Source organism: Pristiophorus japonicus, chromosome 5, assembly GCF_044704955.1.
Source record: "Pristiophorus japonicus isolate sPriJap1 chromosome 5, sPriJap1.hap1, whole genome shotgun sequence".
NCBI lineage: Eukaryota > Metazoa > Chordata > Chondrichthyes > Pristiophoridae > Pristiophorus > Pristiophorus japonicus.
Genome location: NC_091981.1, coordinates 106,009,709 through 106,032,972, shown reverse-complemented (window position 1 = coordinate 106,032,972; position 23,264 = coordinate 106,009,709). Strand labels below are relative to the sequence as shown.

General features: G+C 47.2%; 1 protein-coding gene across 6 annotated transcripts in view; it reads right to left on the bottom strand.

Moving 5' to 3' along the window:
* creb5b (cAMP responsive element binding protein 5b) overlaps nt 1–23,264 on the bottom strand; it is a 666,872-nt gene that overhangs the window by 516,780 nt on the left and 126,828 nt on the right. For all 6 annotated transcript variants that reach the window (XM_070880829.1, XM_070880832.1, XM_070880831.1 and 3 more), the window contains one exon: nt 22,718–22,811. In XM_070880829.1, the coding sequence (XP_070736930.1) occupies nt 22,718–22,811 (94 nt within the window). The remainder of the gene's footprint in view (nt 1–22,717; nt 22,812–23,264) is intronic.

The window sequence follows — 23,264 nt, the reverse complement described above, 5'->3', positions numbered from 1 at the left end:
GCATGAAGCAAAGGTTAGCGAATTTTCTTTTCAAATACAAAACTACGCCCCATTCTACAACAGGGTACATATCTGCTGAATTATTGATGAAGCGTAGGCTGAGGACGTGTCTCAGTTTATTGCAACCAAACTTTTCTGATAAGGTAGAGAAAGCACAATTGGTGCAGAAACTCTATTATCATTCCGGTATTAAAGAGCGGTACTTTCAGAAGTGTGCTTTCACACTCGACCAGCTCCATTGGGCGGGTCACATCATCCACATGCCCGACATGAGACTCCCAAATCAAGTGCTCTACTCGGAACTCCTACACGGCAAGCGAGCCCCAGGTGGGCAGAGGAAACGTTTTAAGGATACACTTAAAGCCTTCTTGATAAAGTGCAACTTCCCCACCGGTACCTGGGAATCCCTGGCCGAAGACTGCCCGAAGTGGAGGAAGAGCATCCGGGAGGGCACTGAGAACCTCGAGTCTCGTCGCCAAGAGCAGGCAGAAATCAAGTGCAGGCAACGGAAGGAGGGTGCGGCAAATCAGTCCCACCCACCCTCTCCTTCAACGACCATCAGTCCTGCCTGTGACAGAGACTGTAATTCCCATATTGGACTGTTCAGTCACCTAAGAACTCACTTTTAGAGTGGAAGCAAGTCTTCCTCGATTTCGAGGGACTGCCTATGATGATGTATTCAACAACAACAACAATTTGTATTTATATAGCACCTTTAACATAGTGAAATGTCTCAAGGCACTTCACAGGAGTATTATAAGATAAAATGTTTGACACTGAGCCACATAAGTAGAAATTGGCGCAGGTGACCAAAAGCTTGGTCAAAGAGGTAAGTTTTTAGGAGCATCTGAAGGAGGAAAGAGGAGTAGAGAGGTTTAGGCAGGGAGTTTCCGAGCTTGAGCCTAGGCAACAGAAGACACGGCCACCAATGGTTGAGCAAATATAATCAGGGCTGCTGAAGAGAGCAGAATTAGCCGAGCGCAGACATCTCGGGGACGGGGGGGGGGGGGGGGGGGGGGATGGTGGGGCTGGAGAAGATTACAGAGATAGGGAGCAGCGAAGCCATAGAGGGATTTGAAAATAAGGATGAGAGCTTTGCAATCAGGGCATTGCTTAACCAGAAGCCAATGTAGGTCAGCGAGCACAGGGGTGATGGGTGAGCGGATCCACCACAGACCCAATCCACGTCCGGACCGGGGCCAAGCAGGGCTGCCTCATCGCACCAATCCTCTTCTCGATCTTCCTTGCTGCAATGCTCCACCTCACTCTCAACAAGCTCTCCGCTGGAGTGGAACTAAACTATAGAACCAGTGGGAACTTGTTCAACCTTCGTCGCCTCCAGGCTAGATCCAAGACCGTCCCATCCCCTGTCGTCAAACTACAGTATGTGGACGACGCTTGCATTTGCCCACATTCAGAGGCTGAACTCCAAGCCATTGTCAACATCTTCACCGAGGCATATAAAAGCATGCGCCTTACACTAAACATCCGTAAGACAAAGGTCCTCCACCAATCTGACCCTGCCACACAGCACTGCCCCCCAGTCATCAAAATCCACGGCGCGGCCTTGGACAACGTGGACCACTTTCCATATCTCGGGAGCCTATTATCAGCAAGGGCAGACATCGACAACGAGGTCCAACACCACCTCCAGTGCGCCAGTGCAGCCTTCAGTCACCTGAGGAAGATAGTACCCGAAGATCAGGACCTCAAATCTGGCACCTAGCTTATGGTCTACAGGGCTATAGTGATACCCGCCCTCCTGTATGATTCGGAGACGTGGACCAGATACAGTAGACACCTCAAATCGCTGGAGAAATACCACCAACGATGTCTCTGCAAGACTCTGCAAATCCCCTGGGAAGATAGACGCACCAAAGTCAGTGTTCTTGATCAGGCCAACGTCCCCAGCATCGAAGCACTGACCACACTCGACCAGCTCCATTGGGCGGATCACATTTTCTGCATGCCCGACACAAGGCTCCCAAAGCAAGCACTCTACTCGGAACTCCTACATGGCAGGCAATCCCCAGGTTGGCAGAGGAAATGTTTCAAGGACACCCTCAAAGACTCCTTGATAAAGTGCATCATCCCCACTGACACCTGGAAGTCCCTGACCAAAGACCGTACTAAGTGGAGGAAGAGCATCCAGGAGAGTACTGAGCACCTCAAATTTCATCGTCGAGAACATGCAGAAAGCAAACGCAGGCAGCGGAAGGAGCGTGCGGCAAACCAGACTCCCCACCCACCCTTTCCTTCAATAACAGTCTGTCCCACCTGTGACAGAGACTGTAATTCCCGTATTGGACTGTACAGCCACCTGAGAACTCACTTTTAGAGTGGAAGTAAGTCTTCTTCAATTTTGAGGGTCAGCCTATGATGACAATGATGATGATCAGGTCAGAGTCCTCAGTCCGTCGAAAAGGGCAACTCCACGCAAATGGGACATTGGTACAATTATTCGGGTATGTGGCACCAAGCAGTACCTGGTCAAAATTGGTGAATACATTAGGAAGGTTCATGTGGATCAGATGTTACTAGCGCGTAATGCACCTTTGGTACCACGAGTAGATGATTATGAGCTTGACTTGGATGATGATCAGAGTGAGCTGGCAAGTCCACATACTTCAACGGACACAACGTCCATATCCCACCAACCCAGATGTAGCCGACTGAAGGCGGTTCTGCGGGTATGGGACAATCTCGCAAAGACTCTGGAGCCGAAATTGCCCCTTTCCTGAAGGTCTCTTAACACCGAAAAGCGGTGGCCACGCTGTGGAGTGCAATGGCTGCTGACTTTTCGTGTAATGACCAGCATTATCACAATTCCACTCCTGTGTTATCCCGGCGGTGACCCGTTCTCGCCCCCCCACCGCTCCGCTGCTGCCGACCCGTGTTAAGTGTGTCATCACAGTGCGCACTGCCAAACTACCCCACCAACGGTGAAATTCCACCATGATAATCTTCAGTCCACCCGGCGGTGCCAAAATAAGCTTTCTCGCAGTTGTCCAGTGAGGCTGTGGCCTTCTGCAGTGGCAGCGCCGCTCTCCTTAAAGGGGAGAACCTACTGCCACTGCCATCATGTTTTTTTATTTGTCGGCCGACTACCATGTCGGGCCGACAATTATGCCCTCAGGTTTGGCCGGGCTGCCAACAGGCAGCCTGGCATCCCCTCTTGGTTGAAACCCTCCTTGGTTGCCCAGTGGACCAAAGTTAAACCATCACAGAGGCTCTCCCCTTTAAGTGAAGGGGAGAGCCGTGATGGCACAACGCCGTGATGGTGTCATCGGTGCGGTCACTACATTCCCCCCCCCAAGTTCTGCCCCTCTGCTGTACGCACTGCCCAAACTTCCCCCTCCATTAAGAGCGACTTCCGGATCCGAGTGGAAAAAAAACCCAAAGAGTGGAATTTCGTTCAAGAGGCGACCTCAACCACCACAGCATTAAAAACACTCAAAACGGGTTGCATGCACCCCGTTTCGGGTGGGGGGCAATTTCGGCCCCCCTGTATCTTCCGAGGGGGGAGGTGGAGTTGGGGTTCAGTTGAGAAGATCAACAAGGAAACGCAAACCAACTAGACAGTATTTCCAGTTATCAATATCCTAATAGCTTAGGATGAAATCTAACACTTGGACTGATGTAAGGGTTCAAAGGAAACCCAAGAGGACACAGGATGATGGAGGTCAGGAAACCTGGGCTACACGACCTGAAAACAAAAATTCCCCAAGACGGTCTCCTGAATCAAATAAGAATATAGAAAATGAGCATAGCCAGCCAAGTGCAAAGAAATGGAAGTTGGCACAGGAGGAAGCTAAAGCTTACAACAAAATACTCAGGCTCAGCAGTCGAATTTGTAAAATTGGAATCATGATAAGTAATCTTTTGAAATATTATATAAATACCTTGCTTCTGCAAAAGGGGAAGTAGTGTAATGTATGCACCTGTGAGTATGCTCATATGTTTGTAGAGCTGTTGAATTGTGAGTGGTTTAGCCAGTCATATGATGTTCACAAGACTCAATAAAACCCCAGTCAGTTGGGTTTAGGGGATCCACGATGAGGCATGCAGATGTAAGGCTATTCGATGAACTGGTAATGTGTAGTGTGATTGTTGAACCTTTGTTAATAAACCAACTACTTCTTAATAGCAATGTGTTGCTATGAATGCTTAAGCAAATAACCCATGAAGCAAATACATTACAGGAAGCACATAGAGGAGCAAATTTGCAGGGAAATTACAGATAGGTGCAAGAACCATAGAGTAGTAATAATGGGGGACTTCAATTATCCTAATATAGACTGGGATAGTAATAGTGTAAAGGGCAGAGAGGGCAAAGAATTTCTGAAGTCGGTTCAGAAGAACTTTCATGATCAGTACATTTCCGGACTAACGAGGAAGGAGGCATTGCTGGATCTGGTTCTGGGGAATGAGGTGGGTCAAGTGGAGTAAGTGTCTGTAGGGAAACATTTAGGGAACAGTTGATAATAGTATCATAAAGTTTAGAATAGCTATGGAAAAGGACAAGGAGCAATCTAGAGTAAAAATACTTAATTGGAGGAGAGACAGTTTCAGTGGGTTGAGAATGGATCTGGCCCGGGTAAATTGGATTCAAAGATTGGCAGGCAAAACTGTAATCGAATAATGGGCTGCCTTTGAAGAGGAGATGGTTCGGGTACAGTCGAGGTATATTCCCATGAGGGGGAAAGATAGGGCAACCAAAGCCAGAGCTCCCTGGATGATGAAAGAGAAAGATGAAGCAGAAAAGGGGGGCGTATGACCAATATCAGGATAAGAATACAAATGTGAACCAGACTGAAAATAGAAAGTTCAGAGGGGAAATGAAAAAGGAAATAAGAGAGAATATGAGAATAGATTGGCAGCTAACATAAAAGCGAATCCAAAAGTCCTCTATAGGCAGAAAATAGGAAACGGGTCATAAGAGGAGGGGATTAAGGACCAAAAAGGAAACCTACGCATGGAGGCAGAGAGCATGGTTGAGGTACTAAATGGGTACTTTGCATCTGTCTTTACCAAGGAAGAAGATGCTACCAAAATCACAGTGAAAGAGGAGGTAGTTGAGATACTGGATAGGCTAAAAATTGATAAAGAGGCAGTACTAGAAAGGCTGGCTGTACTTGAGTAGATAAGTCACCAGAACTAGATGGGATGCATCCTAGGATGCTGAGGGAAATAAAGGTGGAAATTGCAGAGGTACTGGCCATAACCTCCCAAACCTCCTTAGATATGGGGGTGGTGCCAGAGGAGTGGAACTGCAAATGTTACACCCTTGTTCAAAAAGGGGTGTAAGGATAAACCCAAAGAAGAAGAACCAAAGGCAACATGAGGAAAAACCTTTTTACACAGCAAGTGGTTATGATCTGGAATGCACTGCTTGAAAGGGAGGTGGAGGTAGACTCAATCATGGCTTTAAAAAAGGGCATTGGATACGTAGCAGAAGGAAAAAGATTTGCAGGGCAACAGGAAAAGGGACTAACTGAAGTGCTCTTGCAGCACATGGGCTCGATGGGCTGAAAAGCCTCCTTCTATGCTGTACCCATTCTACGTTACTGAATCTGTCTAAAATCTGCAGATGACTAGGACAAGTGCAGGAAGTTGTTCATGAAAAGAAAACCACACCTTCATTAAAACTTTTGTGCTTTCTCTTATAAACAATGTATTTTTTTTAATTTATTCACAGAATGTGGGTATCAATTGCAAGGCCAGCATTTGTTGCCCATCCCATTTGCCCTCGAGAAAGTGGTGGTGAGCTACCTTTTTGAACCGCTACAGTCAGTGTGTTGTGCCGTAGCGTTTTGAACTGAGTGGCTTGCTAGGCCATTTAAGGGCAGTTAAGAGTCAACCATGTTGCTGTGGGTCTGAAGTCACATTTAGCCAGGGATAAAAGTTCCTTCCCTAAAGGACATTAGTGAACCAGATGGGCTTTTACAACAATCTGGTAGTTGCATGGTCACCATTACTGATACTAGCTTTTTATTCCAGGATTATTAAATTAACTGAATTTAAATTACCCAGCTGCCATGGTGGAATTTGTCTCATGTTTACAGATCATTAGCCCAGGTCCCCGGATTTCTAGTCCAGTAACATATCCACTATCCTACCATTCCCAGAGCTAAAAATTCAGTTGCTTAGCGCCAACCGTTAGCGCCCAAGAGGGATGCTAATGGGCCGCTAAGCTCTTACCGACCGAGTGCCGTGCCACTGGCAACGCCTCCCGTGACCTTCAGAGGAGGTCTACTGGTGGCGTTAACAGTTAGCGCTGCGCACTCGAGCACCACCCACTTGGTGACATCTATGAGTGTGCGATGCCCCCGTAGTGCCGCGGTCGCGAATTTGACTGCTTTTGCCTGCCGTAGCGCCTGGCGCTACTTCCGATAGGGAAAGCAGGCGTCACGCAGAAGTTGCCGGGACGATATGTCCGAAGGAGAGCAGATAGGCAGTTAAAATGTAATTCCATTAATGCAGCTCTCCTAGATGCTGGACACTCTTGTTTAGCTGCCTTGGCTTTTCTTTAACTTTTCGGGTGGTCCAGCTGACCTCCCCTTTAGACACTTGGATGTGGGTTTCCTAGCGCCAAACCTTAAGTGGCACTCCTGCGATAGCGTCCCAGGAATCAGCGTTAGCACCCCAAGAGGGGTGTGTGTGGAATGCTTCCCTTAGTGCTCCACTCCCCTCTTGGGGCACTAAAAGTGAATATCCCGGTTGGAGGTGGTGAACATCGCTAAAGTTAGCGACTAGGCAGTGTCACTGCCTCAAACTGGGCTATACTGAATTTGTAGCCCCAAATGTTTAAACATATAAACAATGTTTAATTGTGTTAGTGACAAGTATAAACTACCCAGCATTTTTTTAAAAACCTACACAAATGTTCCAGTCTACACATTAATATTTAGAAATATTTACAATATTATATTGACAAGTTTATTATTATTTTTATTGCTTTCCCTCTACCCTATATCATTATGTCAACAGTTCTGTGTTTGTTTGCGTGGGCCTCTTTAAGTCTCAGACCTTTCCATGCCTGTCCTTAATACATTGGTAAACAACAGCTACTTGTGGAATGGGAGCAATCCTGATTGACTTTCCTTCCTCTTGTAAGGAACATTTTAACCCCATTAACTAATCTGTTCAGTGGCCCAAATACAACATGTCTATTGTGAGACTGAAGGTCAATCCAAAGTGAGACCGAGATTCATGCCAGCAACACGGAAGTCCAGTGTTCAGCCAATTAAATTAATAGACTGCCCAAGCGAATTGACCATCATTTCATAGAAACATAGGGGCCGAAATTGATGGTCTTACCGCCCACTACCGCCGACATTCCTCCTTGAGTTGCGCCCAGTGCCAGTTTCGATTTGGGCTGGAGCGGGCAGGAGGGGAGACCCGGCGGGAACCGTCCACTGACGTCAGCGGTCAGCCGAGTAGTGTAAGTGGACTCCCGCCCACCGAGATGCCAGATTGGTGCGGGCGAGAGTCAGCGGGAGTCGGCGCCAGAACAGGGATGGACGCTGCAAGGAGGCTGGTCTGTCCACGACGGTAGGTATGAAGAGCTGAAAAAAAAAGGTTAGTAAACAATTTTACATTTTTTTCTTTACAGCGACTTACCTTGATGGGGTCCCCTGAAGATGTTTTTAAAAACATTTTTAATGCTTTTTATTTGCAGCTCTTCGACCCTCCGTGGGCCTGACTCCATCGTTGGCGGCACTTGGCGCCTTTGCTGCCGAGAATGAGAGCTCCCGCCCGCTGCCACCCAGATTGACGGCGTAAGTCCCTCTTTTGCCACCGGTCTCCCTTTCAAGGACTTTTTTGCTGAAAACCCCACCCAGAGTACAGGTATCTCGGCGGCCATCGGCGATCCTTTGGCCAACACTTGGATGGCCCTTGCCCTTCACCAATTTCGATCCCATAGAATCATGCCTTTGCCAGCTCTTTGGTAGAACTATGCAACTAGTCCCACTCCCCAACCCTTTCGTCACAGCCCTGCAAATTTTTTCTCTTTAAGTATGTATTAAATTCCCTTTTGAAAGTTCTCTTTCAGGCAGTGCATTCCAGATGACAACAACTCTCTGTGTAAAAGATTGTTTCCTCATGCCACCTCTAGATCTTTTGCCAATCACCTTAACTCTGTGGCCTCTGGTTACCAACCCTTCTGCCATTGGAAACAGTTTCTCCTTTTTTACTCTATCAAAACTATTCATTATTTTGAACACCTCTATCAAATTTCCTCCTAACGTTCTCTGCTCTAAGGAGAGCAACCCCAATTTCTCCAGTCTCTCCACGTAAGAAAAGACTTGCATTTATATAGCACCTTTCACAACCACTGGATGTTCCAAAGCACTTTACAGACACTTTTGAAATGTAGGCACTGTTGTAACGTAGGAAATGCAGCAGTCAATTTGCTTACAGCAAGCACCTACAAACAGTAATGTGACAATGATCAGATAATCTGTGTTAGTGATATTGATTGAGGAATAAATATTGGCCAGGACACCAGGGATTACTCTCCTGCTCTTCTTTGAAATAGAACCATGGGATCTTTTACGTCCACCTGAGAGAGCACACGGAGGTCGCGGTTTAGAAACATAGAAACATAGAAAATAGGTGCAGGAGTAGGCCATTCGGCCCTTCTAGCCTGCACCGCCATTCAATGAGTTCATGGCTGAACATGCAACTTCAGTACCCCATTCCTGCTTTCTCACCATACCCCTTGATTCCCCAAGTAGTAAGGACTTCATCTAACTCCTTTTTGAATATATTTAGTGAATTGGCCTCAACAACTTTCTGTGGTAGAGAATTCCACAGGTTCACCACTCTCTGGGTGAAGAAATTCCTCCTCATCTCAGTCCTAAATGGCTTCCCCCTTATCCTTAGACTGTGTCCCCTGGTTCTGGACTTCCCCAACATTGGGAACATTCTTCCTGCATCTAACCTGTCTAACCCCGTCAGAATTTTAAACGTTTCTATGAGGTCCCCTCTCACTCTTCTGAACTCCAGTGAATACAAGCCCAGTTGATCCAGTCTTTCTTGATAGGTCAGTCCCGCCATCCTGGGAATCAGTCTGGTGAACCTTCGCTGCACTCCCTCAATAGCAAGAATGTCCTTCCTCAGGTTAGGAGACCAAAACTGTACACAATACTCCAGGTGTGGCCTCACCAAGGCCCTGTACAATTGTAGCAACACCTCCCTGCCCCTGTACTCAAATCCCCTCGCTATGAAGGCCAACATGCCATTTGCTTTCTTAACCGCCTGCTGTACCTGCATGCCAACCTTCAATGACTGATGTACCATGACACCCAGGTCTCTTTGCACCTCCCCTTTTCCTAATCTGTCACCATTCAGATAATAGTCTGTCTCTCTGTTTTTACCACCAAAGTGGATAACCTCACATTTATCCACATTATACTTCATCTGCCATGCATTTGCCCACTCACCTAACCTATCCAAGTCGCTCTGCAGCCTCATAGCATCCTCCTCGCAGCTCACACTGCCACCCAACTTAGTGTCATCCGCAAATTTGGAGATACTACATTTAATCCCCTCGTCTAAATCATTAATGTACAGTGTAAACAGCTGGGGCCCCAGCACAGAACCTTGCCGTACCCCACTAGTCACTGCCTGCCATTCTGAAAAGTCCCCATTTACTCCTACTCTTTGCTTCCTGTCTGACAACCAGTTCTCAATCCATGTCAGCACACTACCCCCAATCCCATGTGCTTTAACTTTGCACATTAATCTCTTGTGTGGGACCTTGTCGAAAGCCTTCTGAAAGTCCAAATATACCACATCAACTGGTTCTCCCTTGTCCACTCTACTGGAAACATCCTCAAAAAATTCCAGAAGATTTGTCAAGCATGATTTCCCTTTCACAAATCCATGCTGACTTGGACCTATCATATTACCTCTTTCCAAATGCACTGCTATGACATCCTTAATAATTGATTCCATCATTTTACCCACTACCGATGTCAGGCTGACCGGTCTATAATTCCCTGTTTTCTCTCTCCCTCCTTTTTTAAAAAGTGGGGTTACATTGGCTACCCTCCACTCCATAGGAACTGATCCAGAGTCAATGGAATGTTGGAAAATGACTGTCAATGCATCCACTATTTCCAAGGCCACCTCCTTAAGTACTCTGGGATGCAGTCCATCAGGCCCTGGGGATTTATCGGCCTTCAATCCCATCAATTTCCCCAACACAATTCCCCGACTAATAAGGATTTCCCTCAGTTCCTCCTCCTTACTAGACCCTCCGACCCCTTTTATATCCGGAAGGTTGTTTGTGTCCTCCTCAGTGAATACCGAACCAAAGTACTTGTTCAATTGGTCCGCCATTTCTTTGTTCCCCGTTATGACTTCCCCTGATTCTGACTGCAGGGGACCTACGTTTGTCTTTACTAACCTTTTTCTCTTTACATATCTATAGAAACTTTTGCAATCCGTCTTAATGTTCCCTGCAAGCTTCTTCTCATACTCCATTTTCCCTGCCCTAATCAAACCCTTTGTCCTCCTCTGCCAAGTTCTAAATTTCTCCCAGTCCCCGGGTTCGCTGCTATTTCTGGCCAATTTGTATGCCACTTCCTTGGCTTTAATGCTATCCCTGATTTCCCTTGATAGCCACGGTTGAGCCACCTTCCCTTTTTTATTTTTACGCCAGACAGGAATGTACAATTGTTGTAGTTCATCCATGCGGTCTCTAAATGTCTGCCACTGCCCATCCACAGTCAATCCCTTCAGTATCATTCGCCAATCTATCCTAGCCAATTCACGCCTCATACCTTCAAAGTTACCCTTCTTTAAGTTCTGGACCATGGTCTCTGAATTAACTGTTTCATTCTCCATCCTAATGCAGAATTCCACCATATTATGGTCACTCTTACCCAAGGGGCCTCGCACAACGAGATTGCTAATTAATCCTCTCTCATTACACAACACCCAGTCTAAGATGGCCTCCCCCCTAGTTGGTTCCTCGACATATTGGTCTAAAAAACCATCCCTTATGCACTCCAGGAAATCCTCCTCCACCGTATTGCTTCCAGTTTGGTTAACCCAATCTATGTGGATATTAAAGTCACCCATTATAACTGCTGCACCTTTATTGCACGCACCCCTAATTTCATGTTTGATGCCCTCCCCAACATCACTACTACTGTTTGGAGGTCTGTACACAACTCCCACTAACGATTTTTGCCCTTTGGTATTCTGCAGCTCTACCCAGATAGATTCCACATCATCCAAGCTAATGTCCTTCCGAACTATTGCCTTAATTTGCTCCTCAACCAGCAATGCTACCCCACCTCCTTTTCCTTTTATTCTATCTTTCCTGAATGTTGAATACCCCTGGATGTTGAGTTCCCAGCCCTGATCATCCTGGAGCCACGTCTCCGTAATCCCAATCACATCATATTTGTTAACATCTATTTGCACAGTTAATTCATCCACCTTATTGCGGATACTCCTTGCATTAAGACACAAAGCCTTCAGGCTTGTTTTTTTAACACCCTTTGTCCTTTTAGAATTTTGCTGTACAGTGGCCCTTTTTGTTCTTTGCCTTGGGTTTCTCTGCCCTCCACTTTTCCTCATCTCCTTTCTGTCTTTTGCTTTTGCCTCCTTTTTGTTTCCCTCTGTCTCCCTGCATTGGTTCCCATCCCCCTGCCATATTAGTTTAACTCCTCCCCAACAGCACTAGCAAACACTCCCCCTAGGACATTGGTTCCGGTCCTGCCCAGGTGCAGACCGTCCAGTTTGTACTGGTCCCACCTCCCCCAGAACCGGTTTCAATGCCCCAGGAATTTGAATCCCTCCCTGCTGCACCACTGCTCAAGCCACGTATTCATCTGCGCTATCCTGCGATTCCTACTCTGACTATCACGTGGCACTGGTAGCAATCCCGAGATTACTACTTTTGAGGTCCTACTTTTTAATTTAGCTCCTAGCTCCTTAAATTCGTTTCGTAGGACCTCATCCCTTTTTTTACCTATGTCGTTGGTACCAATGTGCACCACGACAACTGGCTGTTCTCCCTCCCTTTTTAGAATGTCCTGCACCCGCTCCGAGACATCCTTGACCCTTGCACCAGGGAGGCAACATACCATCCTGGAGTCTCGGTTGCGGCCGCAGAAACGCCTATCTATTCCCCTCACCATTGAATCCCCAATCACTATTGCTCTCCCACTCTTTTTCCTGCCCTCCTGTGCAGCAGAGCCAGCCATGGTGCCATGAACTTGGCTGCTGCTGCCCTCCCCTGATGAGTCATCCCCCTCAACAGTACCCAAAGCAGTATATCTGTTTTGCAGGGGGATGACCACATGGGACTCCTGCACCACCTTCCTTGCACTGCTCTTCCTGTTGGTCTTCCATTCCCTCATCTGAAAGACAGCACCTCTGACAGTGCAGCACTCCATCAGTACTGCACTGGAGTGTCAGCCTAGATTTTTGTACTCAGGTCTCTGGAGTGGGACTTGAACTCACAACCTTCTGACTCAGAGGTGAGAATGCTACCAACTGTGACACAGCTGATACACAACTGGTGGTACTATTCGAGTAAATCTATTCTGCACCCTCTAAACAGCCTTGACACCCTTCCTAAATGTGGAACCCAGAACTGAACACAATACTCTAGCTGAGGTCTAAGCAGAGGTTCATAAAGATTTAGTATAACTTCCTTGCTTTTGTACTCTATATCTCTATTAATAAAGCCAAGGATCCCATAGTTTTTTTTAAAAAAGCAGTCTTCTCAACAGCCTTGTCCTGCCACATTCCAAGATTTGTGTACATACACCCCCAGGTCTCTCAGTTCTTCCATCCCCTTTAAAATATGTTATAATTTAGTTTATATCGCCGCTCCTTATTCTTCCTACCAAAATATATCACTTCACACTTCTGTGTTAAATTTCATCTGCCATGTGTCTGCTCATTTCACCAGCCTGTCTCTGTCCTCCTGAAATCTGTTACTATCCTCCTCACTGTTCATTACATTCCTGAATTTCCTCTCACCTGCAAATTGTGAAATGGTGCCCTGTATACTCAGGTCCAGGCAGTGGCCCTAATACCAATGCACGGGGAACACCACTGTATACTTCCCTTCAGTCTGAAAAACAAACATTCACCACTACTCTCTGCTTTCTGTCCCTTAACCAATTTCATTAATAGTTGGGAGAGTATATTTTTCCTTTTAATTCACTTTATCTGGGCTCATTGTATTTCTTCTCCTTGAATACCCTACTGGACAACCCCTATCAAGCATTCATCTTTTGGACTGTCGATTGGAAGATGTGCTGCAAGACAGGTTTAAAATTTCTTAATTTCTCCCACTCCCTCTTTATGTGGGGAATCATGGAAGGGTGAGGGTTTTTTCTCATCAATCATGCTTTGTTCATGTTGTTTTTTTCCAGACTGACACCAGTTATAAATGGCTGAGTACGAGTGTTAACTCTCCTCCTCCATTGGAAGTAATGTACTACATATCACAACCATCTGTAATTCTTTCACACAACAAAATATCGCCATGGTAAAAAAAGAAGTTATAACAACATTCCATGCCATTTCTGACTCTTGTATGGTACGGTGAGGAGAATGTAGGGTGGTAGGCTTGGCAGGCGAGGTGGTGTGCTAAGCCCAACAAGATTCAGTGTTGGAGTGTCCATTCTGTCTGTTAGCTCACTGCAAATATCATCAGAAATTACTGGGGGAGAAATTTGTGTTTGCCAATAAAGTTGCCGGTGACAAGTTAACAGGTGCTGAAAATGGCCGCAATGCTAATGGAGCAAAATTCATTTGGGGATGAATTAATGACTTACGTGTCCTGGTGGCATTGTTGGAGGAACCCGACCTGAAGATTGCTTGCAGGTGCGGCATTTGAGCCTCACACAGCCTCTGGAAGTGAGGCTGTGGAGCTAGCAAGGAATTGGGAGCAATGAAGAGGCCTGAGAATTAAAGGGGCCATGCACATTGAAGCAATACAAATTAAAATGAAGTGAAACAATGAAGTTTTCAGCCCTTTCTGCCTTTTAAAAACATATTTAACATTAAAAAGAAGTCCCACTCTCACCGCAGGTGGGTCTTCTTCCACTATCAGCTGCTGCTGCCTCATGATGGCTAAGTTATGCAGCATGCAGCATGCAGCACACAACAGCGAATGGACCGACAATCTTAGGGGAGTATTTCACTTAACCTCTGGAATGTTCCTGGCATCGGAAACGCTGTTTCAAGATGCCAATGGTCCTCTCTATGATGCTGTGCGTCGTAATGTGCAACATGTTGTACTGATGGTCAGCTTCCGTCCGGGTTATGCGTAAGGGCGTCATGAGCCAGGTGGTGAGGCCATACCCTTTGTCTCCCTGTAGCCAGCTCTGCCCTTCTGGCTGCTGCTCAAACATGTCAGGTATAACGCTGTCGCGTAGGATGAATGCATCATGGGTGCTGCCAGCGTATCTTGCATCGACTGACATGATGCGATGCATGTTGTCACACATGAGCTGCACATTCACGGAGTGGAAGCCTTTACTATTCCTGAACAGCTCGGCATCCTCCACAGGTGCTCACAAGGCGAAGTGGGTACAATCAATGCAGCCCTGTACCTTTGGGAAGCCAGCAATCCTTGAGAACCCCACAGCCCTGTCATGGATTGCTTGGGCGGTCGTTGGGAACTTGATGAAGTCATTCCTCTGTGCATACAGTGCAGCCATGACCTGGTGAATGAAGACATGTATTGCATGTTGAGAGATGGCGCGCACATCTCCAGTTGTAGCTTGAAACGATCTGGAGGCATAGAAGGAAAGTGCAGCTGTAACCTTCATTTCAACTGACAAAGCAGCCCACCTGCCGCTTCTCAGCTGCAAGTCTGGTCTCAGCAACTCACAGATCTCACGGACAACTTCTCTGCAGAAACACAGCCTTCTGACACATTCTGCATCACTCGGGTGCAGGTACGAATGCCTGACTCAAAAGTGCCAAGGTGGGTAAGGCCTCCTGCCCAGCAGCCTACAGGCTCTGATGTTCCTGATGTGATGAGCTCTAATCAATTGTCTCCTACATAGCACAATGATGCAGAACACTTGCAAAAGGTGTGGCATTGTCAGTATTGCCCCCATAGTTAAAGTTAAACTTTCAAAGAAGGTCAAAACGGTAGGAAAGCAGGCAGCACAGGTTTGCAGATCTCTCTTTCTCTCTCTCTCTCTCTCTCTCTCTAGCCCCCCCCAAGGTCTATATGGATGGACCACACCCAAAGGTCTTTTGTCCTCTCCTCTTCCCCTCCCCCCCCTTGATTCTTGTGACCTCTCTCTCCTCTCTCCTCCACCCCCCCCCCCACCCCCGAGTCTTGTGACCTCTCTCCCTCCCACACCCCAGCCCCTCCGTTGAATTGCAGCCTCTCCCTCTCTGTCCCCCAATGCTTGCCAGCTCCCTTCCTCCCTTGCTCCCTCCCTCCTCCCCCCCCTCTCCCACCCCACCTCCCCTCAGCCTCTCCGTTGATTTGCTTGCTGCAGCCGCTCTGTGGGCCTTGATGCCGGCCAGTTGAATCACTCCTCACCCCTAGCCTCTCCATTTGCTTGCTGTAGCCTCTCCATTGATTTTCTTGCGGCAGTCGTTCTGTGGGCCCTGATGCCGGCCAGTTGAATTGCTCCCGCTCTTATCCCAGGCCGAGTGACCTCCCGGTGCGTTGTCGTCCGGCCCCTAGCCCAGGCCGAGTGGCCTCCCGCACCTGCCAGCCCGCTGCCTTCCCGGGCCGAGTTTGTAGGACTTACTTCAATTTTTTATTTCTTATTGAATGCTTATTACTTTTTGTTTACAAGGTTTGGTGGTTTGTAAGGCTTGGTGCTTTAGGTGCAGGTCCTCTCCACTTCCCTTTCCGCCTCTATCCCAGGCCGAATGGCCTCCGCTGTACTTACCTGCGCCGATTTCTTTAACTCTCCGCAAGGGTTTCCTCAAGTGGCCACATACGCTGTCCTAAGTAGAAATGGAGCAACTATTAGCTGGCCAAAGTTGCCTAAATGGGCAGAACTGGCGTAGGTGGCTGGTAACGCCCCCTTTTGAGAAAAAAACTCACCTAAAAAAATTGTAACTAATTCAGTTACACTGGTGCAAATTGATTGGAGAAAATGGGGATTTTTAAGATACGCCAGAAAAACCAAGTTACTCCAAAAAAAACTGAGCAACTCCTGGCCAAAATTGAGCCCGAGAGAGGAGATCTTACCCCCCATGATTAATTTTATTGAAAGCCAACATTTCCATGAGTTGTTAGGACAAAAGGTAATGGGGTGAGGTAAAAAGTCAGAGAGTCAGATAAAGGGATATACAGGGCTGAGGAAAGTTCAGAAGAGCTAGTATTGACTGTAGAATTGATAAAATAGCAACTGGCAAAATAGGCTATGATGAAGAGAATGAGAGAGGGAAGTTGGAGTCCAGAGGTGAGAAAGGGATTTCCTCTCAGACAATTAGCTTTTTCTTGGATCATATCAAGGAGTGTGGGAGAGATGTTTCAGATACTGGAGAAGTATTCAAAGCTTGGGCAAATTTGGGTTTAAAGGGAGCTTTGGCAGGAAAAAGTGTTTGGCCAAAAAAATCAGTCTGTCACAAAGGCAGAGTTAACAATGCAAGATAAGTGGGAGACCTAGCTGAGTTATGAAAGCGTCCCTCATAAGGACGAGAATTCTGGGGGTGAAATCCGTTGCGCCCCACCTGGGGGTGGTAACATCCGGGAGGTGGGACATTTTGCGCCGGGTGCAGAAGTCCCGTCCCACTAGCGAACTACAGGTTACCTCTCCCGAAAAGAAGTGGAGCATAAAATAACGCGCTTCACCTCCTTTCTGGGACGTGAGCGGAGCAGACGTGTAGGGAGCAGATCACGACGCTATGCATTTGAGGGGCTCGTCCCTTCATTAAAGGGAAAAGCCCAAGCTGCAAACTCTGCATTCAATAAATGATCCTCCTTGGACCACTGGAGAACGGGGGTGTCATGCCAATAGCCTGGCACTCAAGCAGAGTGCCGGACTGACCGATCGCTGCAAGGACCCCACAATGAAAGCGCCAACGGGTCGCTCAGAAAAAAAGTCAGGTTTTTTTCTAAGTGGCCACCACCTCCCCTTTAAGTATTGACCCGCGAGCGGCCTTCAGGTTAACGTCCCCTGAAGCGGTCGCTGGAATCGCCCGACCAAACGTCAGGAGGCGCTCCCCAATTTTTGTTCCGGGGCGCTGTGAAACGGAGTGGGATGCTACAGGTTGCCGCCGTTGCTAAACTCCCGTGCAAGTTCTAGGTTTAGGCATGCACTGCACATGTGCCTAAATCTGGAACTTGCGATCTGTCAAGAAGTCTTTTGACAGATCACACGCATCCGAAAGGAAAGGGCCTCCGTGGGCAGAGATTTGGGCTATTTGCCCAACTTCTGCCCAAAGAATGCCCTTAGAATCATAGAAATTTACAGAAGGCCTATGCGTAGAGGCCCAAGGCCGGCAAGTTGCCGAACCTCCCGGACCACCGGGTAAGTTCGAAGATTTTTTGCAGGTCAGAGGCATCCGCCCGCAGACAGCCTCCGAAATAAAATGTGGGCCATAATTTTAAAAGATCTGTTAAAGATCCTGCTCCAACTAAGAAATTATGCTGCTGGTTGTTTACACTAAATACTAAGCTAATGACATGTTTTCCCAAGGTAAGGCAGTTCTCGATCAGCTTCAGGTCCAGTCTGAAATTACAACCCCTATTGAAATGAATCCAGTAACTCTGGAAGGAAGGAGAACCAATGACATTTCTCCATTAGGACAGCAAATCTGAAGTGTTTTTAGCAGATTTCGTATAGCTTTGTAATTATTTTTTTGGCACACTGACCATAGAGAGTGCTTTAATCAGAGGAATCCACATGTCACAAGGATCTTACACCAAACTTATCACTATGCAGACCCAATCCCAAGGTGATGTGCATCAACAGAACACAACTTATTTGTTTAAGTTATTTGAAAAAGTAATCTAAAATGACTTATCCACAGTCTTGTTGAACACTGCATGGATCCTGATCTGACTGCATATTTAAACAATCAATGAACTCAAAAGATCCGCACAAATGTTTGTAACTTTATCACTCCTGTATTATGTGATCAGGGGAGCAGGTTAAAATCACTCATGGCAAGATCCTATCTGAGTAACTAGCCTGAGCGATTTTAACTACCCACACGGCAGGTTTCCACCAGTAGGAAAGATTAAAATCACTCCAAAGTCAGTCCTCTAAATGGAGATAGTTATCACATTATATATGAAATATTTTTCTGAAAACAATTTTAAGGGTAGCAATTGAGCCTCGTTGCACCATTTTTACGGGTGCAACAAGGGTCAATTTCAGAGAGCAACGTCCTGCCCCCAATCAGCATCAGGGGTACAGGTACTGCCATATTGGACTGGAACAGGTCTTACTAGTTTTTTTCTACACAAAATATCATTTATATCTTTTTAATTATGTAAAGTACATGCTTTATAACCCAATGGGCACAGAGTTTGCCTAAATTCCGCCCATGTACCGTCGAAAGGACCACTAAGATTCTGATGGTACTTTGGGTGGAAGTTTGGTGGAAAAAGCGCTCAGCGAAAAAAATGGGCCTTACACGCCGATTCTGTGCAGCAGCCGGCAGGTCGGATTTTAGGGCAGCAAATTTGATCCTCAGCAATGTCATGTATCTGACATGGTTACTGCTTGTACTATTACAAGATATGCCACCAGGAGGCGCCTCAGTGAGAGACTTGCAGGTTACCTATACAGGTGTGCAAGGCCTAGTATAAAAGGCAGGCCACCAGGTATGATCCTCACTCTGGAGTTATCAATAAAGGACTAAGGTCACTACAGTTCAAGTACAACACATTGCCTCGTGGAGTCATTATCAGAGCATCTAAAGACATAACAATTGGCGACAAGATTACGGACCTTCACGCGAAAATGGCTACCCTTGGCACATTGCAGCAGTCACCAATGGTGATGATTGGGACGCCTTTGTGGAGAGGCTCGACCATTTCTTCACAGCAAACGACCTGGCAGGCGATAATCCGGCCACACTGGTTGATAAGTGCAGAGCTATCCTGCTAACCAATTGTGGGCCCACTGTCTATGGCCTCGTCGGGGACTTGCTGGCACCAGCGAAGACAACGACCAAGACGTACGAGGAGCTTGTAACACTGATCCAAGAACAACTCAAGCCCAAAGAGAGCATCCTCACAGCCAGACACCGGTTTTACACCCACCGATAGCCCGAAGGCCAGGAAATCGCAAAATATGCGGCAGACTTCAGGAGGCTGGCGGCACCGTGCGATTTCGGCAATCACCTCACCGAAGCGCTGCGGGATATCTTTGTCATTGGAATCGGCCATGAGGGCCTTCTTCATAAGTTACTGTCGGCGGATACCACATTCACACTGGTGAAGGCCATCTCCGTGAACCAGGCATTCATGACCTCGACCTGTGGCTCTAGGCAGATGACTCATCCTCAGGACTCAAACCCGGCAAGTACTGTGCACAGAGTGGTGCCTTTTAGAGGCTGGACTGTAGAACGTGAACCTTCTCAGGAAGAGAGAACAGGCCCCCGAGTCCCTTAACTCAGAGTCCGCCGAGGGGGGGGCTAACCGAGTAGCTCCATGCTGGCGTTGCAGAGGGAATCACAGGGCTCACCAGTGCCGCTTTAAAGACTATGTGTGTAAAGCTGCAGCACAAAGGGCCACCTCCAGCGAATGTGTAAAAGAAATATGACTCACTGTGTTGATGAAGAGTCTGCAGATGGCCATGAAACCAGCGCGGTTTATGAAACGATAGTCAGAGAGGCAGCTCAGCCCCAAGCTGAGGTATATAGCATGTTTATCTGCACCACCAAGCGTTCCCCGTTGAGGATGGAAGTCGAGATAAATGGCATTCCAGTCTTCATGGAAGTGGACATGGGGGCGAGCCAGTCAGTAATGAATCAAGAAGCCTTTGAGAGGCTATGGGACAATCAAGTTGAATGATCCAAGTTGGTCCCGGTTCAGGCAAAGCTGCGCACCTACACCAATGAACCTATCTCAGTCGTTGGTAGTGCGGATGTAAAGGTACTCCATGATGGCGCGGTGCACAGGTTACCTCTGTAGATTGTTGCAGGTGATGGACCAACGCTACTCGGAAGAAGGTGGATGGAGAAGATCCATTGGAGTTGGGAAGATTTCATCCCTCCAGCGATCGACATCCTACGTGCTCAGAGGCAAAGCAAGCCCTCACCTGAGGGTGGACCCAGCACTAGAGAGCAGACCTGCACAGCACCCGAGGCACAGATCGTTCAGCACAACTGCGTGGAGATGATCCGGCTGAGACGACCCGAACGCACCTTCCAGGCTCCAGTGGCAGGGCTACAAAGGAAGAAAATCAGATCCCACCTTCGGTGGTAGAACACGGGCAGAAGAGGATCACCGCAGTCGACAACGTGGATGGAGGAAAGATGACGTCCAAACCACAAGGCAATGTGTTGTACATGAACTGTAGTGACCTTAGTCCTTTATTGATAAGTCCAGAGTCAGGATCACACCTGGTGGCCTGCCTTTTATACTAGGCCTGGCACACCTATACAGGTAACTTACAAGTCTCCCACTGAAGTGCCCCCTGGTGGCACACCTTGTAATAGTACAAGCAGTAACCATGTAGGATACATGACATCACTCTCCCCCAAGCCTTTAGTGCAAATCGCCTTCATGCATTGACTGTGCTCTAGGCTTAGCTCTATCTGGTTGACCCTAGGAGGGTTGTTTCCATCTTGGGTGAGTAGGTGGTGTTTTTTTGGCAGTAGAGGTGCTGGTGGTTTCTGTTTCGCACCTGTGAGTTAGATGTAAAATGTGTAATTGATAATCGGAGCTGTGTACATGCAACAAGCAAAGAAAAGTCGCGCGATCGCGATCGGAGCTACAGGTTATTTTCTATGAGTAATGAAACGTTGTGCGATGTAGGATTTCAACTGCATACAGTCAATGCACCGGGCAGACACCCATCGGGAGCACACAGGTCCAGCGAGCTACCCAATGTAGTAGCCTGCATCCCTGGGACCAGAGTTATGCACCATGGAGTGTGGCCACAAGCAGCCAATACATACAAGCCGCAGAGCAAGCGATTCCAGGAGGGCAACGGCACCGGTATCAATACCCTGCCCCTGATCGACTCCACCCCTCAGGCACCCAATGGCACCAACAGCCATGAGCCTAAAAGAGCAAACCGCGCTAAGGTGCAGTCCACAGACTCTATCGCCATCAAGGCTACACCCGGGAACGAAGGGTCACCCGCAACGGTTCTCCCAAATGGGACCGGGACCAGCGAGGATCTCAAACCAAATAATGCCCAGGCAAGTGAGTCAGCAGTTCCCTGCGCACTGCCAGACAACTGCTCCTCAGGGAGCAGCAGTGAAAGGAAAGGACAGGGAGGTCACAGGCATCTGTGAACCTGCCCGACGCTAGGAGCAACGGCAAAGGCCCCGAGAGCAGGCAACTTGAGCTAACCGTGTTCCCACTGCCAGCACTGGGCACCATGTCACCACCAGACTACCTGGACACCATCCAGCAGTTCTGGTACTAGTTTGTCCTCACACAGCAGTACTGATTCCAAGTATATATCAACTATGTACCTCGCCAGTCAAATGTACTTGCCTCACAACTGTACCACAAATGTAATGATGTAAATGCAAATTTTTTTTTTGGACTTGTATATGAATGTAATGAGCCACCGGCATAATCTATATGTGGGGGGGGGGGGGGCGGAGAGAATGGAGTGGTCATGGATGCACAAACAGAAGCCACCAGCACCTCCACTGCCAACGAAACACCACCTACTCACCCAAGATGGAAACGACCCTTCAAGAGTCAACTAAATAGAGCTAAGCCCAGAGCACAGTCAATGCATGAAGGCGATTTGCACTAAAGGCTTGGTGGAGAGTGATGCCATGTATCCTACATGGTTACTGCTTGTACTATTACAAGGTGTGCCACCAGAGGGCACCTCAGTGGGAGACTTGTAAGTTACCTGTACAAGGCCTAGTATAAAAGGTAGGCCACCAGGTGTGATCCTCACTCTGGAGTTATCAATAAAGGACTAAGGTCACTACAGTTCAAGTACAACACATTGCCTCGTGGAATCATTATCAGAGCATCTAAAGACATAACAAACAAAGTAACGCCGAGGATAGATCCGGGCCCAGGGAGGGGAGGGGGGATCAGTGAAAAAATGTCTTTTTCAACAAATGGAAAAAAAACTTTTCCAAATCCTTCAGAGGACCCTATCCACCAAAATCACTGCAAAAGAAAAGAAAACAAGTGCACTAACCTTTTTTTGCAGGTCTTCATACTTACCGTTCAGTTAAGACCTGCCTACACACGGCAGTCTCTTCTGCTGCTGGAGCAGAGGACTGCCCAGACCAATCTGGGGATTGAACAAACGGGAGGACTTTTGTTGGCGTTGCATGCCGGAACACGGCAATGGATGCTCCCCAGCAATCTTCTCTCCCTGCCGCCGTGAGGACCTCACCAAACTCGCTCAGAGGGGAGAGTGCCCAGAAACTAGGGAGACCGCTGAGAAAACTCAGCGGCAGCCGGCGGTAAGTCCACCAAATTCGGGTCCAATGTCTTTTGTATCGACTCTAACATGGTCTTTTACACACTTAGGAGCGAAACAGATTTCTTTTTTAACCATTTTGTAAATGTTATTATTGGGAATTGTGCTCTTACCTGATAAAATATTATCTGTTTTTATTGCTGGAAACTTCAAAGTCATTTCATGTTTATGCCTGTGAATCATGAGATGATCCTCAGTTGGAAATCTCTGTCAGACAAACAAAGTTTACATTAATTCACTAGCATTAGATAAGTGTAACAAAAATCTGAGTAGTTTTATTTCAATCAGTAATAAATTTCTTTCCACTTGCTATGAAGTCGAGCCTAAGTCAGAAACTGATTTATTAGAAAAATTATATTATGGACATTGTCGAGCTTATATATCTTAAACATACTTAACCTGAAAATTATGAGTGATTTCTGTAGCAGATATAGAAGTTTTCTAAGTAATTAAACGGTATCTTCTATCAGTACTACTATATTGGTTTATTGTAAACTTGAATTGTACCTGCCACAACCCAATATATTGGCCCTGAAATCCTGGCCTCCCCGAGTCCATACGGAGTTCCTACAGACCCGGGAAGGCATCGGAAATGCCGGTTTCCAGTGCGCAATGTGCATGCGCTGGAAACCGGCATTTCCGATCTGTCAAGTTTCTGGT